General features: G+C 47.2%; 1 protein-coding gene across 1 annotated transcript in view; it reads left to right on the top strand.

The window, feature by feature from the left end:
• The window catches only part of LOC135386240 (cubilin-like), a 165,110-nt gene that overhangs the window by 125,748 nt on the left and 21,341 nt on the right, over positions 1-18,021 (top strand). Inside the window, exons 55-61 of the mRNA XM_064616049.1 lie at positions 1,332-1,484; positions 3,667-3,855; positions 5,459-5,573; positions 9,817-10,064; positions 12,285-12,496; positions 13,317-13,479; positions 17,101-17,291. Coding sequence (XP_064472119.1) covers positions 1,332-1,484; positions 3,667-3,855; positions 5,459-5,573; positions 9,817-10,064; positions 12,285-12,496; positions 13,317-13,479; positions 17,101-17,291 — 1,271 coding nt within the window. The remainder of the gene's footprint in view (positions 1-1,331; positions 1,485-3,666; positions 3,856-5,458; positions 5,574-9,816; positions 10,065-12,284; positions 12,497-13,316; positions 13,480-17,100; positions 17,292-18,021) is intronic.

Below are 18,021 nucleotides of genomic sequence, written 5' to 3' on the forward strand. Positions count from 1 at the left end.
TCTACCGCGTTTGCAAACCTGTGACAGAAAGTGCGTTCTGGCACCTTGGCATTAAATTCATGTGTGGTGTCATGTGAAATGTAACTCTATCCTCTGTACCCTAGCGGATGCTTCACAATTACGACAAAAAGTTCCCGTTTCCCAAAACGTTGTGCACGCGAAGCGGGTGGTAGAAACGCGCGACGACGCTGTCGTGCAACAGCTGGAATCCAAATGTGCTCAATTACATCATTTCCTCACGCTGCGAGATGTTCGTGGGAAGTAATAATAATCAATGCACACCATTAACAATGTAGATCTCGCAGTAGAACCTTGCCAGTCATGCAACTTATATACCATCCTGTACGATGTCAAACAACAACCTTTGTGCTCCTTCGGGTATCTTTTTATCTCAAATAAAACAAAACGTACTTCCGCAATTCTTAACAGCTTCTTAACTGCGAGAGCACTACGCTTATTTACACATTCAAGAGTTCGAGCAAACATGGATTCCCCTTGACGGCGGCTTCCCCACATTGTAAAATGAAAGCCTCCCGCTTTGCACCAACAAGGACTCCAAGCGAAAAATGCAAAGAGAGATCGTTCCTTGATACACGACAATCGTGTTTCTTTATCAAAATATTTTTTCCTACACTAGTAAGTCTGACACAGCGCATTACAAGCACGTCATTTCAGAGGAGCAAGTACCTGACGGAGCGCGAGCGCCGCGCCGCGGCCACAATTAGACTCGAGGAATCGGGACCACACTTTTTCAACGGCGGCGCGGCAGAGTTCGGTCTCCTTACTTCTCCTCCGTGGTCCACTCCGACCCCAGAACTCCGACATTGTGTGAACGCGATGGCGATCGCTTGGAGCAGCCAGACAGAGCTCTAAGTTGGTGGTTGTTGGCGGATTAGAGGCACCTAAGGCACTGTTGGCTGGTTGGAACACATCGAAGGCACAAAACTTTACATTTTTGAATGTTGTGGCCTGGAAATTTTGGGCATTTTTTCCGGAGGGGAAAAAAACGAACAAAATTTTTTCTGTTTTCTTTCGGAGCTTCGCATCTCTACTTCCAAATCACACTATCTGATATTTTTATCAACCCGATAGGTGAACTTTGATGCATGGAGCACTAATTTTTAATGTTTTGTTGTACTTACCCATTTCATCATTCGGCCGCTTACCTATAACTAATTATTTAGTACTTGCTACGAAGAAGATACCTGCGGAATTCGCCACAAAAAAATTCCGATGGAAGCAAAAACGAGCTCTCACTGTTACAGATATTGCTCCCCACAGCATTGAACTGTCCTCATTCTTATTCACGTATACATGTTTCCATGTCGCAGCTTGCGGAGACAATTACACGGATCCCATGGGAGACATCACATCACCGCGCTATCCGAACGAGTACGAAGGGAACCTCAACTGCGACTACCTCATCGTCGTTCCTCAAGGATCTCACGTCGAAATCACGTTTGATCCACAGTTCGACATTGAACGTAAGCTACTTATGCTCTCCGATTTGTTCATACGGGAATACGTTTAAAGGTACTCTAAAGCAGCAGAGGCCGAATTTAATTTAGCGTGGCTATTCGACAGTCCAAGCCATCAATACAAAAACGGCGCAAATTTCATTCCAATCAGCGGCGCAGTTAATTACAAAATTAAAATTAAAGATTACGCGCAACACTGTATTAGTATTCGGAAGGGATCCGTACTCTCAGCCGCGTACGGTGGCAATCACGTTGCATGCGCATAACACTGGGCCCGACAGCCGAACAGCGCTGCGTTTCTTTTTGATTTTATTTCGCAAAAAACACACTAAGTAGGGGTCTCTGCACTCGTATAGAATAGCCACCAAAAGAACAAAACGCGACAAAATAGTGCTGCATACATAATACATATTTGACAGTGTTGCTCGCTGCACAGGGGGTTGTTTGACACCAGGCGTCGCGCCGCTGCACTACGCCGGATTTTTCGTGATAAATTAAAAATATTTAGACAGCGTTGTCGGTCGTACGGTTCCGCATGTGGGATTTACAAGCAACAAAGTCTCGAGCCACGTTGCCAGCATATCCTGCTTGTCTACTGCTTTACAGTACCTTTAAATATTCCCCCACGATAGAGATATTCCGATATTACAATGATATCCCGATTTGTCCATGACAGAGAGCGAAATCCTATAAGGAGCGGGATCCTGCAGCCTCGGTGTGGTGCTGACATCTATCGGGAACCGCTAAAACTGTGCATATGTAGAGCACGACCCACTAGATTATAGCGAATCATGTCATAGGCATCCTTTCCTAGCGCCGCATTTTGAAGCTAGCGGTGGCGCTACTCATCGGCCTGGTTATTTTTTCCTCAGTTTCTTCAATACTTTGTACTTCAGCTTACCTTAGTATTTTTGTACAAGCGTTGAATGTCCCACGGGAAATGCTTCTTTCTAAATATGACAATCATCATCGTTCTACGCGTTTTCATAGGAGTTGTTGTTGTCGTCTGCTACGATTGTCATACATCCGCTTCTGCGCCTTGAAACTTCAAATTTCCATTGCCCAATCATGATGCAGATCTCGCGGGCCGATGAGTAGCGCCCCTACCGGGTTTTGCGGACGGGCTCCTAATAGGGGTTGCCGATTATGACATGGTCGTTATAATGTCATAGGTCGTGCAGTTGAGGTGCTTTGGAGGGTAAATTTTACCAGTCCGGATTTAAGGGTATTTAAGTGGTTGTGACACTTTGATATATGTGCATCATGACATCATTCAGGGCGTTTTTATCCCTTACATAATTTTTATGGGAAGGCTGAGAGCAGCATTAGGTGTCGTTTTTGAAGTTCAGTTACACGGCAAGGCGGACAACCTCTCCAAGAGAGCAAGTAACTACAACTTTCTTCAGTTCCCTAAAATTCATTCATTAACCCTTTTATTAGGGAATTTCGGGCAAAAGCGAGATAACAGAATGGGTGACAATTCTTATTGAAAGTCATTCTGTCTTTTTCAAACTCCTGAAACGAGCGGAAGCCTCCATCGCGGAATTTCGCTATACAAATGAACCGAAACCAAAACATCGCGCACCAGGAGCGCACATCCTACGCCGACGGAGGCTCATCTGGGCCGGAAAGCGGTTGATCTGGCCAGAGGTTCAGCACCTGCTCGCTACAGAACACGTGGTCCCCTGACGTGGTCCCCCTGAAGAGGATGTCCGTCTGGCCGTACAACTTAACTGCAGAAACTCCATCTATTTTGTCTCTTATAGCTTTTTTATAAATATACTTAAAGGATATAAAAAACTTCATATACCTGCGTTATAGCAAACAATAACGAATTTTCTACTTGACGTATTTGACAAGATACAGACCCTTGACCACACTCCTGCGTTCAACTCTTACGTCATACGTGCGAGAGTCTCGACCGTTCCTATTGGTTCTCGTATACACGTGACCTCTCCCGCCGCCGCCGCCTCATATGCCGTGATGTCATAATAGTTTGAGTATTCGCGGAGCAAGGAAATTTTCTACGCATCTCTTACAGTATTTGCTGCAAATAAAATGCAAGCTCAGACGAATGCTAACTGTCTTTTACATTTATTTGGAGCAAGGTGAGAGAAAGTGTCACAACTCCGTCAATCCCTCATTCCTGTCTCGTTGACGCGTCTTCTATGCCACCACTCGCTCACAGAATGGGAAGACTGCCGTTACGATAGCCTCACATTGTACGAGGGACCGACGGACAGTTCTCGTCAGCTCCTACGCACCTGTGGGAAGCAAGCCCCTGGAAACCTTACGGTGTCTTCGTCCGTCCTCGTCCGCTTCAAGACCGACTGGAGCGTCTCTGGCAAGGGATTCGCGTTGTTCTACAGGGTGCTCAGTAAGTTCCTTTCTTTGCCGCCGTTCTTGGAGTCGATCTGAGAGTACTAAATTTTCCCATACAATTGAGGAGTCTCGCTTCCTTCCCTCCTCCATATACTCTCCTCCGTGATATTTCTATGAGAAACAGTACGTCTAAGATTTATATTCAATACACACTTCCAAGGTTTATAACAACATGTACTTTTAACATAGAATATGCTCTATTAGCTGCGGTGGTGGTGATGGTGAAAGGGCTTGCCGTTGTCGGCCTCACGTATGTGGGCAACGTCACGACTGACGCCCTGGGGGAATGTGCGTCCTGGGCCGACTTCTAAGGGAACTGTGCCAACATATGTCTGAAAGCGTCTGAGGAAAACCCAGGAAAAACCCCAGACAGCACAGCCGGCACCGGGATTCTCTATTAGCTGCAGAGCGCACCGTACCATACCATCGTCCAATCATTGTTGTCCTTTCGTCCTGGCCCACCTTTCATCACCTTGGAAAAATTGGAGAGTGCGAAATGAAGGATTACAAATACGATTAACGAAGTCACTCACGCAGAGCAGACTTCTTGCAATGTGACTGATCAGATTGGTCTCCGCTTGCCCTCTTGAGTCCCTGTTGTCCGTAGCCTAGACCTCGTGGTGTCCTAGCGGCAGTTTCAGCGAATATAATTTATGACGAACTTACACTTGCTTATATGAATTTACACTTGATTTGCTTGTATCAAAAAAAAAAGAGGAAAAGCTTGATTGTGACGACGACAGCAAAGTTTTTACGTTTCAGTGCAAGCCATGCCTTTCCTGAGGTCTCCGTGTGCAAAATGTGCTTGTCGTGTCTGCTGCCAGTGTAAGGAACTGGTGTTGCATAGTGTAAGCCCTAAAATGCTGAAAGTAATAACGGAAGTCAGAGGCGCAAGCGCGATAACATGGCGGCTCAGGAGCTGGGACGGTGAAGTTTGCTATATTGGTGTTTTTTATATGCTATGAAAGTTATAGCCTATAGGTAAAGTATGGAGGGCGTCAGGTGCCAAGTTGGCGTGAGTCGCTATTTGAGAAAGTTTGGCAGTTGGGAGGAGCCGACATTAATGCGCGTCAAACGGCGCCAAGGTCGGTGCCGCCATTTTGGTGCAGAGCTATATACCACTTGAACTCTCTTGGAATCGCTGCAACTCGGCTTGAATTCAAGACAGTTGTGAGGGTACGATTTCCAGTCTGACGCCATAGCATCCTCCCGTACCCGTGGTGTGGCGTTCTCCCGTTCCGTAAGTCTGCCGTAAGTGGCAGACCTACGGAAAAGGAAGCCTTCCTGCCGGAAAGTGCGCCAAATGGGGTAAGGACGGCCACATCCACGGCAGTCTGAGTTGGCTTTCAATGCGCGTTTCACATATGAACATCAGAACGCTGCTCCCCAATTTCGAGATATATATTTATTTAAAAAAGAATCGCGTTCCTCTGTCTGTCACGTATGTTGTTTAGCATTTCCGCAATCCATGTGCCTGTGGGATCGATAAAATGCAAGCAATTTCGTGACTATGACTGTTCTTTGTGATTCGAGACTCACTGTACATTGTGTCTCCTCGACCTCTATGTCCTCTGAATGAAATACTTTTTTTTTTGCAGCCTGCGGCGGCAACCTCACTGGACCCATTGGTACCTTTGGAACTGAGCCGGGTAGTATTCAAAATCCATGCTTTTGGTACATTTCTGTGGATCCAGGCCACGCCGTCGAGATACGGTGCGTTCATTTCGTAAATTATCCCTAAGCGTGTGATAGCATATAAGGCCAACAAAATACGCGGATCCATCCCATTTTCAACAAATCGGGAGGCCAAACGATATCGTTCACTTCACAGTGACGGACGGCTCCGAGCTATGTTATATGTGGTGAAGCATCGGCAGGGCAATTGGACTTTTTCGACGGCTGCCACATTTCAATCCCTAGTTTTATGTTCCTCGCTAAGCGTACCCTGCCGTACGCTCTATGCAGATCGTGATAGGTGTGCTGCAGCTTGTCTGCTCTTGCGGGTAATAAGTAGGGCCTGACTTTTTCGGGTTTTATTTTTGGCCAAATTCGGGGGGTAAATATCGGGTGATATTTTTCATTTGAAAATTCGGGTGTATTCGGGTTAAATCCCGTTACGGCATATTCTGTCGTCAGGAATTCGGGTGCATTCGGGTGATTTTTTTTGTTTAATAAAAATTTGTCTTGTCATGGAACTAATGTTTAGCAATGTTATCAAACTTTATTTTAATGCACGCTTATGAGTGTGCCACGCGACCCAGATGTTTTCGGGTAGATTCGGGTTAAACCCGAATTTTACAGATTTCATTCGGGGGGTAAATATCGGGCGGATACGGGTTTAACCCTAAAAAGTCAGGCCCTAGTAATAAGCACTCTAAAAAAACAACGCCACATTCAGTACAAAATGCTGCAGTCGCACAATATGTTATCGTTCGCTTTCCTGATTTGTTGAAAATGGGAGGCACGCTCCTTTTCTGTCAACAATTGCAGACATGTTAACGTTTATACACAGTCGTTTTTTCGGTGCTGTGTAACGTTGTCTCCGAGTATGTACACCAAGAAGGGACCTGTAACTAAAGATGAGAGCGGGTGCAGGTATAGTATTTGACAGGTACCCGCGCAAGTTTGTTCTTCGCGGGTACACATCCCCGTGTCGTTGCGGGTAAGGTGCGGATACGCAAGTACTGCCTCCGCGGATTATGCGGGCATACCCGCAATACACGCAGGCGCAAAGCCATCCCGTCGGCACTTGATGCACGATCCGATTCATTGCGAACATTTGGCCCCAGATACTTTCCATGCCGTTCCATATCCAGACCTTCTGTGGTGTGTGAGATGATGACGGGTTTGTCATTTACTGGCACAGCGTGCTTTGACGGTTTGACTCCTTGCTCTGACTGCTTGGACGTGCTTTGCCTCCTTGTGGCATAACTGAAACCTGCGTACGCAATGGGCTGCAGGTACGTCTGCAGGTATGCGGGTACGCATCTGGATGTGAGGGTGACACCAATGACATTGCTGCGGGTGCAGATGCGGGTCCTGCTCCCACGGGTACGGAGTGGTTGCGGGTACGAATTTTCGTACCCGCACCCCGACAGAGAGTGCGGCAACTGCATCGAGATAACAATCACGATTATGAGAAACTGGCGCCACCAATGTGGACGACAGGCTCCTATGATTTCCGCAAGGAGTACAAAGCAGGAGTCGATCTCTGCCCGGTCTCCAAGCGATAAAGTATGGTTTCTAATTCCCCGAATCTCTCGCGGCCGCGGCGTAGTGCTCGCGTTCTCTCGGATATGAGACAGATAAGACACGTGGTATAGGTGGACAACAACAGGAGACCGTGGACCATGTCATGTTGACAAGCTCCGCTAGGTTTCCCAACACGTTTCCGGGTTTCTGAAACGATGGGAACCAAGTTAACATTGAAGCTGTACAAAACACACTGTAAACTGAAAAACACCCTTATGGGTGTAAATGGCTTGTCCTATAACTGACACCACTTTTTACACCGTATGGTCTGGAACACCCTTTTTAGAGGGTGTATTTTGTGTAAAACACTCTTTGAAGGGGTGCTTTTCCTTGAAAATGCCTTGTTTTGCACCCTTTAAACACCCTTTTCGGAGGGTGTTTACTCTTGTACTTTTGTCTGTACTCTTACACCCTTTCGAAAGGGTGTAAGCTCCCGCGGCAGCATGCCGAGCCATGCAGTCCGACGTTTTTGCTTGTATGGCAACAACCACCCTAGCGACGGCACAGTTCCAGCCGTGGTTCCACAGCAGAACCTAAACTGGAGCGCAGCGCGTCACTGGCAACCCTCATCGTCCTAGCAACACTGAGTGAGCAAAAAAAAAAAAACAATTCAAATAAAATGAAAGCGATACAGTTGGACATGTGTAAGGGAAGAGGTGAACATCGCAACATCGTTACGCCGTTCGTGCTCGTGAAATGAGCGGCGTTACGATGCTGCCATCTTCAGACGATGCCAGTAATGAGCCCGGGCACCCTCGGTAGTCTAAATTGGCGTACCAGATTGATCATATACTGAAATGCAGTTCGTTGGAGTACGTTCGCTAAGCTTAGTGCGGCAAAACTCGTCTGTAACGGTGACGAAAATGTGTCTTTGCAATTAACACGTACGCCTGTAACGAGTCAAAGATATCAGCGAGCTTCCTGACATCCCTCCCTGTCAAATATTGTGTTTTCAACTCAAGCTATCGTCTATAATGTGATCACCTAATGTAATTTTTGTAATGTTTTCAACACCAGTGTAGAAAGGGTGTATATAACGTAAACACCTTTTTCGACACCAGTGTTACTTGAAGGGTGTAAAGCAGACTTGTACGTATTTGGAGTATTGTATTTAAAATACTGTATTTTAAATACAATTTGTGGTATTTTGGTACTCTACTCAATACTTTTTGTTTTGTGTATTTGTACTCTATTTAAAATACATTTTATAGTATTTTCTACTCAATACTCTAGTTACACATTTTGGATCTCCCGCTCAAACTTTGTCTCGTCTTTCCATTATCTTGCTTGTTCAGTGGAAATTTCCTGAGTCCCTCGGACTTGACCCGGATAGTGACTCCAAACCCGGGCATTGGCCATTCTTAGAAGTCTCCATTTAGAGATCTTGCCCCGTGTGTATTAATCCTTGGCCAGTGAGGGTTCTATTATGTGTGTCTTGACGCCGGACGCTGAATTCTGGCCTCGCCGAGCAGGGACCTGCTAGAAGTTTGCTTTGTTCTGGGACACATATACCTAGTGGAGTTATGTGATATCTCTTTTCATCTTTTTGGACTTGTGCTTAGATGACTCCTATCACACAGCGGCGGCTAGCGTAGTGCGCGGGCTTTAGGTGATTCATGTGACATAGCGGCGACTTGCCGCATTGACCAGTGACTGGAGACATTTTGCGTTCAAGGATTAACTTAACTTAGGAAGTAACTTAATTGTACTTCAAATACTTCTTGAAGTATTTGTACTCTATCTTAATTACTTTAATATTCACGTATTTATATTCTATCTTAATTACATTCTAACTTTAGTATTTATTATCTTATCTTAAATACATTTTTGAGTATCTTGTACATGTCTGGTGTAAAGACAGGTGTAACGCATAAAAACACCCTTTTTGATACAGCACTTGGTGTAATAAAGAGTGTATTTTCTCATACACCTTTTTTAGCACCCTTTTTTACGGCCTTTGGTTATCTTTGTGGAATTAAAAAAGGTGTATTTGCTTAAAAACACCTTTTTTTTACCCAGAAAGGGTGTTTTTGAATTTACTGTGCACAAAGGATCGACTAAATGATTGGATGGCATAGGAATATTTTAGTTAACTCTAACTCGAACTTAGGCAGTGTAAATAGTCATACCCAACTCGCGGACTATTCGGAGTTGCCAGAGTTGAGTAACAAAATGCGCCCGTAGGCTCGTGAGTCGCACGAGGGAAAGGGCACGCGTGCCCCTTCCACTCTCTCCGCGCGCGCTGCATCTCGCACGATAGCCACACATTGAGGCTTGGACGCGGCAGATGATTTTAGAACTACAAATGCTCTTTTTAGGAGAGTATTTGTATGCAACTCGAACAACATCTGTAGCATAGAGAAACAAAACGTGAAATTGCGCATGGAGAACTGATGTACTGATGATGTTCTGAGGCTGGAACAAGATAGAAGGGACAATCGCATACAAGGCCTCAAGTTGCCTAAGAAATTAACGATGAAAGATGAAAGTCACTGAAAAGGTCACTGAAAAGCTGGCTCCTACAGCTGGCTAACCTTTTCAGTGACTTTCATCTTTCATCGTGAAATTGGGTTTCGCGAAAATGTGGGATATGTAAATGTCAATAGCGTGCTGGATGTGATTGTGGAAAAAAAAACGAGATCTTATTTGGAATGTCGCTTTTGATGTGAATTAGTGTGCATGTTAACCTTCTACTTGAATGCAGTTTCCTCTCTCTGCGTGGAGGATGGGGCTCCTCGCAAGCCCAGTGCTCTTCCACGGACCTTGTCAGCGGCGTTCTTGTATATGACGGAAACGGGACCAGGAGCCAACTCTTGTACGCCTACTGCGGTCGCACAGATCAATCACCCATCACAATCAGTACTAGCAACAGCGCCGTCGTTGTGGTCGAAAACAGGTACAACCAGCGGAACAACGTCGTAGGATTCAGGGCTCTTTACAGAGCCACACTGGGTGAGACCTAGATTTTTGTTTACCGTCTTCATTGTTTTCTTCGCGTTATGGAGACCTAACACTTAGCCACTGGAATGAGGGATCTTAGAGAACTCGCGTCTTAGCCGTCATGGTAGAAATGGTAGACGTACGGGGGTATTTTGTGAACTTGAGGTAACGCTCAGATGTAAGAAGTATGTGGAGAAGGGTAGAAAATCCAGCGAACCAGATGGGAAGTGCCCTAGGACTAGCCCCAGGAAGAGCCGATATTTCGAACAGAAAGTGTTCTTCTTCTGGGCACCGTGCTCATCATTGGCATGGTGTTTAAAGGGACGATGAAATTTCCCGAACCCCCCTACTTTTTTTCGATGGAAACTGTTCTTCCCGCAGAGAAACTAATATGCCACAAATTTTTCCGGACGAAATCGCTCCACTCTGCGAGGAGCGCGCGCTGGAAATGTCTCTTCCGCGTTCCTCCTCTCCCGCGCATATTCCCCTGCCGATGGTGTAACTGTACGGACCGCTCTTCGGTTCCCCGTTACGTCACCGGTGTTGCACAATGGCAAGTAATGCCGCGAGCTCGCGCTGTGGCTGCCGCCACTGCCGAAATCTGCCGATCGCGCGAAAGCTGCTGTCATGGAGATTTCCACTCCCGATGAACGCATACGCCGGATCCTACGGCGCATGCTCCTAGCGGGATTCCTCGGCTCGGCAACACGTCACGATGACGTGTTGCTGAGCCGGCCGTGGTCGCGTCAAGTTACCCGTTGTGTCTCCGCTCGGCAGCTCGCCACGGCGTGGCGCCAGCTGTCCTCCCGTTGCCGCTCCGTTTAAATTCGCTCCCGAGAAATCCGCTCGCGCGACGAAAGTAAAATTTCAGTTCTAGACTCAGAAAAATTTCTTCTTTCGAACGAAACGAAGAAAAAAATCGTTTCATAGTCCCTTTAAAGGGTTAGATATGACATGTTAAAGCTTCATGCGAACTGTTGGTCGACAGCCCGGAGGAAGTATGCGTGTACATCAAAGACCTCCCTGTACGTACTAGAGGTTGAACTAGGCTATAGACATGACCATGAACTAGACTAGAACTAGAACATGACTAGCCGACCCCTTGTGGCCGAAAAGCGTCGACTTACAAGTTGCCACCAGCTACAAACGAATTCACGATAGAGCGACATCTAGCGAGTGATTCGCTGATCTTGTTATCTGTTGAGCGGTACGCTGGTCTAAAGACTGCACCGCAACTGCTGCGACTGCCAGTAACGCCTTGCCACCATGAAGGAAAGAAAAAAAGGAGGCGCCCTAGGGGTAATTCGAGAGAGGAGAAAAGCGACAGGGGTTTAGTTTTACCTCTCTTGAAGCCGTTTAAGGGTCACGTTGCCACGGATCTGCGCACGGCACTTTGGGCGCCACCTGGAGACGCAATCACATCAATTCACAGCTATGCTACGCAGGCGACCACTGGCAACGCAAAAAATGAAATACGAAGATCAGCGGTGAGGTTGCACAACCGGCCGCCAATTCTAGCTTCATTTCTCGACGAAAGTAAGGCGCCTCCTCTTGTTCATTCCTCCATGCTTGCCACGCAAAGCAAACATCGGGAAAGCGTGGCTTACGCTGGTTTCGTTACATCCTGTGTTATGTGTGGTTGTATGGAACTTGTGGCATCGGGTTTATGTGAAGCCCGAAGATGTCCCTAAAGAAAGTGACTGTAACAATGTTGCCAAAGTGCAACTACGGAAAAAAATTCTTTGTTTCGTATTATAAATCAACCTCGCTCAAAGACTCAATTTATAAAGTGCAGAACCCGCGAAAGCCGTAGTTTCATCTCCCTATTATTATTTTCGCCAACATCGACATCAACATCCGTAGTTTCAGTTTCTCCAACAATAAGTGATGTCACAGGTAGTTCATGGATCTGTCGCCTAGAAACAGTGCGCGTCTCCACTCTCGACCTGACGTTCGAAGACTGTCAGCAGCTGTGGTGAGGAGACGAATATCGACCTTCAGAGAGCAACGTTGCCTGACGCGTGAATAGACTGAACCACCCCAAGACCCGATATTTCTCAAAGACTATAAATGAAATTTGTGATACTTCGGTGTCACATGGAGAAACAGTGAGACATGTAGACTCGAGCTGCCTAAACTCAATAAGACTCTGCAGACGCAGTATTTAGTCCTCATTTGCTTAAAATGTGTCAAAACAATTAAGGTGACAAATCCGCTGCGTCTTTATTTCAGGCCCTCTTCAGGGCTGCGGTGGAACCGTTCGCATGGGTGACACAGGTCGTGTCAACGTCCGCTGGCCACAAACGGATGGAAGCCAGTACCCGCCCGACGTGAACTGTGTCTGGCGCGTCCTTGGAAGTCCAGGAAAGACCCTGCGGGTGAACTTCACAGAATTCCAGCTTCAACAAAGCAACGATTCAACCTGTACTAATGACGTCGTCGAGGTACGAAACTGGATAGGCACGTCCGTTCTGTCAAGAATGGAGTAACTTTAGTCCATTAGTTACTCCATTAGTCCTTTTTGTCAGTTAGTTGATGAATTGTCACGACCATTAGTTCCTTTCGAGACTACAAGTATGAAAGCTAAATTAGGAAAGACTGAATGGAAAGTAATTGCAACCCTAGGGACTATAAGCTGCAGTTACTGCAGAACTTGCTCTTGTTTTCTTCATAGACCCCATTGTCGCCCGGTTATGCACCAGTCGCAGAGCCAAGACATGATTGATATCCGTGATTTGAGAGGTTTAGAAAATCGTAAGTCCTCCCCGACTTCCCATCCCTGTGCGTCTTGCCGTGGAATATGGAGCACCGTTCGAAGTGTTTTAGTGAAATGGACCCCTCCCCATAGTATATGATATACACATAATCAGACGCAATCTAAGCACAAGTGCTTGGTCGAGTTCATCGTGTTGCATACATGTAATCGGCCCTTAGCAGGGATCTCAGCGCAGTCCTGTAGAACTACACTTGTTCATCCCGAACGCCATTTAGGTACAGACGGCCAGCTAATGCCTCTTCTCACTCCTTCATCACGTGAACACAAAAAGTCCCCATGTCATCTGCTCCAGCCTATCGCCGCAGACGATCTCAAATACAGGATCACTCTGGGATCTCCATGCGGCTGATGTCATCTCGTCTGCAGAGCTACGGCCGCTAAAAGCACGATCGTGATTGGCCGACTTTTAGTGACTACGCCATATCGTTTAAGCGATCACGCTTTGTTGTTCTAGGTGGCGTAGCCATACCTCTGTCATCTCTTTCCAGGTGTGGGACACACTGCTCAGCCGCGACTTCTCCAGGCAACGTTTCTGCGGCTCCACCGTGCCTCCTAGCATTCTCATGGCAGGAAATATCCTCTCCTTAAGATTCAGCAGCGACCATGCCGTGTCCGGCACCGGCTTCAAAGCTGTCGTCACTCAAGAAGCGCGTAAGTTCGGCTTCCTGCCTTTGCTCTCAGTGTCCGTACGCTCATTAAAATCCTAGGAGAATGCGTCCTGCATGTTTATATTGAACTCGCTGAGAAACACCCGTGTTCGAGATGCATTCGGCATGTTTCCCTCGCTAATAATGCCCTGTATCCGTATATGTCGCTTTTAACTCTTTTGACGGCGTCGTCAGCAGTTTCATGTCTCCCTCCCGCGACGTATTACATTATAACCACCATGTCATAGCACCCCTTCCCAGCGCCGCATTTGGAAGCTAGCGGTGGCGCTACAATACTTTGTACTTCTACAATACTTCTACAATACTTTGTACTTCTACAATACTTTGTACTTCAGCTTACCTTAGTATTTCTGTACAAGCGGTGGATATTTCACGGAAGATGTTTCATTCTGAGGTTGATTACCATCATCATTCTAGCGTTTTCACAGGAGCTATTGCTGTCGTCTGCTACAGTAGTCGTACGTACGCTTCTGCGCGTTCAGAATTCAAGTTTCCATCGTCCAGTCGTGATGCAGATCTCGCGTGCAGATGAGTAGCGCCCCTAGCGGATTGTGCGGACGGGATTCTCATAGGGGTTGCCGATTATGACATGGTCGTTATAATCTAGTAGGTCGTGCTCCCTCCACGAGGTCGTAATGGACCCGCAAGAGTGGTGGCTTTCATCGGGTCTTTTCGGTTTCTATGACTCCACTAAAACGACTCCCCAACTGTGTCCTCAGAAACTTCTTCCGCGCAATTTCTCTACAGTTGGACAGGCGCTCTACAAAGTGTAGTGCTCTGTTGCACCAAAAAATCGCGGGTTTAGTGTTGCTCTATAATCGACTGAAAAAGAACAAAGGACGGTGTTAAACAAAAGCATACTTCTGCGTGTGCCACGTGGTTTCTCGATATGAACGCGGGATGGCGCCAGCTTCTGACACTACCGCCCGCTCGCCCGCTACAGTATCCTTGTAAATCCTAGCAGTATACGGGATGTTTCAGTGCATTGGATACTTATTCCACTCAATGAATATTTATTGTGAGCCTAATGTAAGCGAGTTCCGCCACCCCGGCTGTTTTCAAGCACCTTGGGCTCAATGTAGCAAAAAGGCAAGCGAATATAAATCTATCAATTTTCCTGGGGAGGCACACAGCACGCTCATCGTCCATTTGCGAGCTCATACACATTCGAAGGAGTGACCCAGTAGAAGTGCAGTTTCTCTATGCTTCCCGGAGCTGTGCTGGACGGGGAAAAACCTATAGAAGCATATGATACGTGGGAATTGAAAGAAAAGGAACTGCGCATGCGGTGAAAACACATGCTGCTCATCTGCACGGCATCCACGCCAGCAACGACGCCATCCTTGCCGAATAAGATTCGCTCTCCACTTCCCATGCCTATGGACTGGCAGGAAAGGCAGGAATGCACTCTCCGCGCTCTCTTGTCAGGCATCTAGTATAAAGGAGGCATTGGCGTGAGGTATAAGTACTGGATGTCCTGTAACAATAAGGAACTGTGTTTCGACCTGTGCTTGGATCGGGTAACTTCCCCAATAATCCTGGCTGTTACCGTGGTACAGGGAGCATTCCAATGAAGACCACTGAGGGATGCTCACATGCTTCCTGTGGTTGGTAGTCCTCCCTTGGACTACTCAAATCCCAGAGCAAGAAGGTTAGCACGCCCTTCCCTCTCCTGTGCCACCATCATCTCTCCCCTCCCTCCCTCTTTCATCCTCCCCTCTTCTCCTTCCCCTGGGTGGTGTACCGAGAAGCCACTTCAGAGCAGGCTGACCGCACCTTCCCCCTACATTACCCCCCCCCTCTTCCCTGTGATTGGCTAGATACCTCAACAAGTGGGTGGAGCCTCATGCAGGTCCCATTAACGTCCAGATTCCCTTCTAATACGTGGCACTGAGGGTGCATCAATACTATAGCTCCCTCTGCACCATAGAACTCTCATACTAACTAGAAACCAAGCCAGCTAAGAGGAGCATCTCAACATCAGGTCCCCCAAGGTCGCCATTTTCCCATGTATTTGTTCCTATCCCGATGCGTGCAATGCCGGAGGCCGCCCTTAGATACCCCATTGTTACCAGACGTTGGCTTGCGTTTGATTGTAGCGCGCTAAAGATCCAGTTGAAGTACAATCCAAGCCAGGCCAAGTCACCAAGGGAGAAATGGACGACTGCGCCTGCGGCGCCTGGTACGACAGGTACGCTATGTGATCCACGGGGCCGTGCACGAGATCCTTCCGATCGCTCAACACGTTTAAAAACGGGACCAGAAAGTGAAACGCGACACAGAAAGTTGTTATACGCGTTTTATTTGGACATATAAAGACTAAATTCATTCGCAGAAACAACAAAAACATTTTGCCGCTAAACTTAGCGCGCTGAAGTGATCCTAACGGCAACAGTGGGGTATCTAGTGGCGGTCTTCTTCGTTGCACGCATTTCCGAGGTGAGTTTAGGGGACCTGCTCAACATGTGAGCCGCCATGATCGATACGGTAGGCCTAACGTGTTACGAACGGTGACACCTACGAGTTCCCTGCGCTGTAGTTTCATGTTGCGGCACAAGGTTTAAACCGTACGATACTCGTTCCCTAGAGAATCCAAGCGCACAGGTGATGGCAGACAAAACAAACACACTTCGCACACGGCATGGCACGCGGAGCAGAGCGGAAGCGGAAGCGACTTGCATTGGATTGGATACTATTGCGCCGAACGTGCCTGGTCCTCACACGTGGAAAGGCTGTGGCGGAATCCAAAATATCGATCATGGCGCCTCCCGGACTTGGACATTGGGAGAGGGTCTTGCCTCGGTACAACTCCTTTGCTCTCCCCCATCACATCACTTTCTCTCCCAGCTTTTCTTCTAGCCTTTCTACTTATGATTTCTATGCTCTGCACAGACCAGCTGTATTCAGGCACCCTAATGACACTTTTCTGTTCTTCCGAGCTCGAGCATTCTGGGAATGGTGCTCCTGTGGATGTGGTTTTTCCGGTGTACTCACACACAGCCACGTCCTTACGGAAGATTGTGGACTAAGGACACTGCTGACAGGTCAAAAGTTCTGTGTCGTGCTATGCTGAGCATTCACACAGTGCCGCAAAATCGGGAGTGGCATAACAGACGACAGTTAGTAGATGACATCGTCAGCGTCATTTCCTGTCGACTGCTACGGAATATACAGGGTGTTTGCTTTAACGTGCCCAGAAATTTTATTTAAAGCGAGCGATAAAAGAGGAACGAGCGCTACTTTTCAGCTGCTTGACTAAGAAACAAGTGCTACTAGTGAAGCAGTACCTGTTTCTTACTCACGTAGCAGAAAAGTACCACTTGCTTTTCGTTTATCGCTCGCTTTAAATATAATTTCTGGACACGTTAGAGCAAACACCCTGTATTTTGGCTATCCCCCCAGGATATCCCCCCCCCGGTTAGCAGTGCACATGAAGATAGGAAGTTGAGCACTCACCTGGCAGCAGAAAGCTATGACGTTTTTCGCATCTTACGCTGCGTAGCATTCCGGCTAATCTCGCTCGTGTGAATACACGATTGATCTCGTCCAGATAATGTCCTCTTGGGATAATAATTGACTACGATTTGTTTCTTCTTTTTCACAGCCCTGTGCGGTGGGGATTTGACAATAGCGGCAACGGCGAATGTAGTGTCGAGTCCTGGTTTCCCATCAGGAGCTGCTTCAGGGACTCAGTGTGCGTGGAACTTAGCAGACGATGTCGTCATCCACTTCACGAGCTTCCACATCCCCTGCGAAATGGGCGCTTCACTCACCATCGTTTCTATCAACCAAGAGGTGACTGCTTATTTCTGAATCCACGATTTTGAAAAGATGCGCGCGCCACCAAGCGCGCGGCGCAAAGCAGCATGGGAGCTTTGAGGGACACTGCTCTGTCGTCTGCTTCGGTTATGGCTTACCCCGGTTGACTATGCTACTGCGCACACCGGGAATGTTGTTCTTCTTCTTCTCCCTCCGCCTTTGGCCGTCTCGTAATGCTGTAAGACGCTCCAAGTTCCCATGATCCCTTGCGTGAAAAGGTCTATTGTAGAAACAAAATACGGTACTTTCGCCATACTCGACAAAATCGCCATGCTATACATAGTCAACAAACGGCAACGTGAAGATGCTCCAAGTTGGCAGCGCTGTGTGTATGTGTCCCCTAATGGCAATCGAAAGTGTGACCTGCGTGTTTTGTCACTGGTCCCTTGTAATGGCAGCGAGTCAACCTTGTGTAGTAACTAACTTTCAAAAGCAACTGTGGTTACCCCTTGCAGTATCTAGTTATTTTTCTACATAAGGAGCTGGCAACAGTAACTAGCTACCGCTTTTAGCTAGAGTAGCCATAAAATGTAACTGCATGTAAGGTACCCAGCGTGGTTTATTGATCAATTATGTCCCTGGGTGGTTTCACTTAGACTGGGCTGTGCCCTGCTGGGTTCGAATCCCATCCTCGTCGCCAGTGTTATGTTGTTGAATGTGAAGCAACGCGACAATAATAAATGTCGTGCTGTCGCCTTTCTGGAAC

The sequence above is a fragment of the Ornithodoros turicata genome, chromosome 2 (assembly GCF_037126465.1).
Source record: "Ornithodoros turicata isolate Travis chromosome 2, ASM3712646v1, whole genome shotgun sequence".
Lineage (NCBI taxonomy): Eukaryota > Metazoa > Arthropoda > Arachnida > Ixodida > Argasidae > Ornithodoros > Ornithodoros turicata.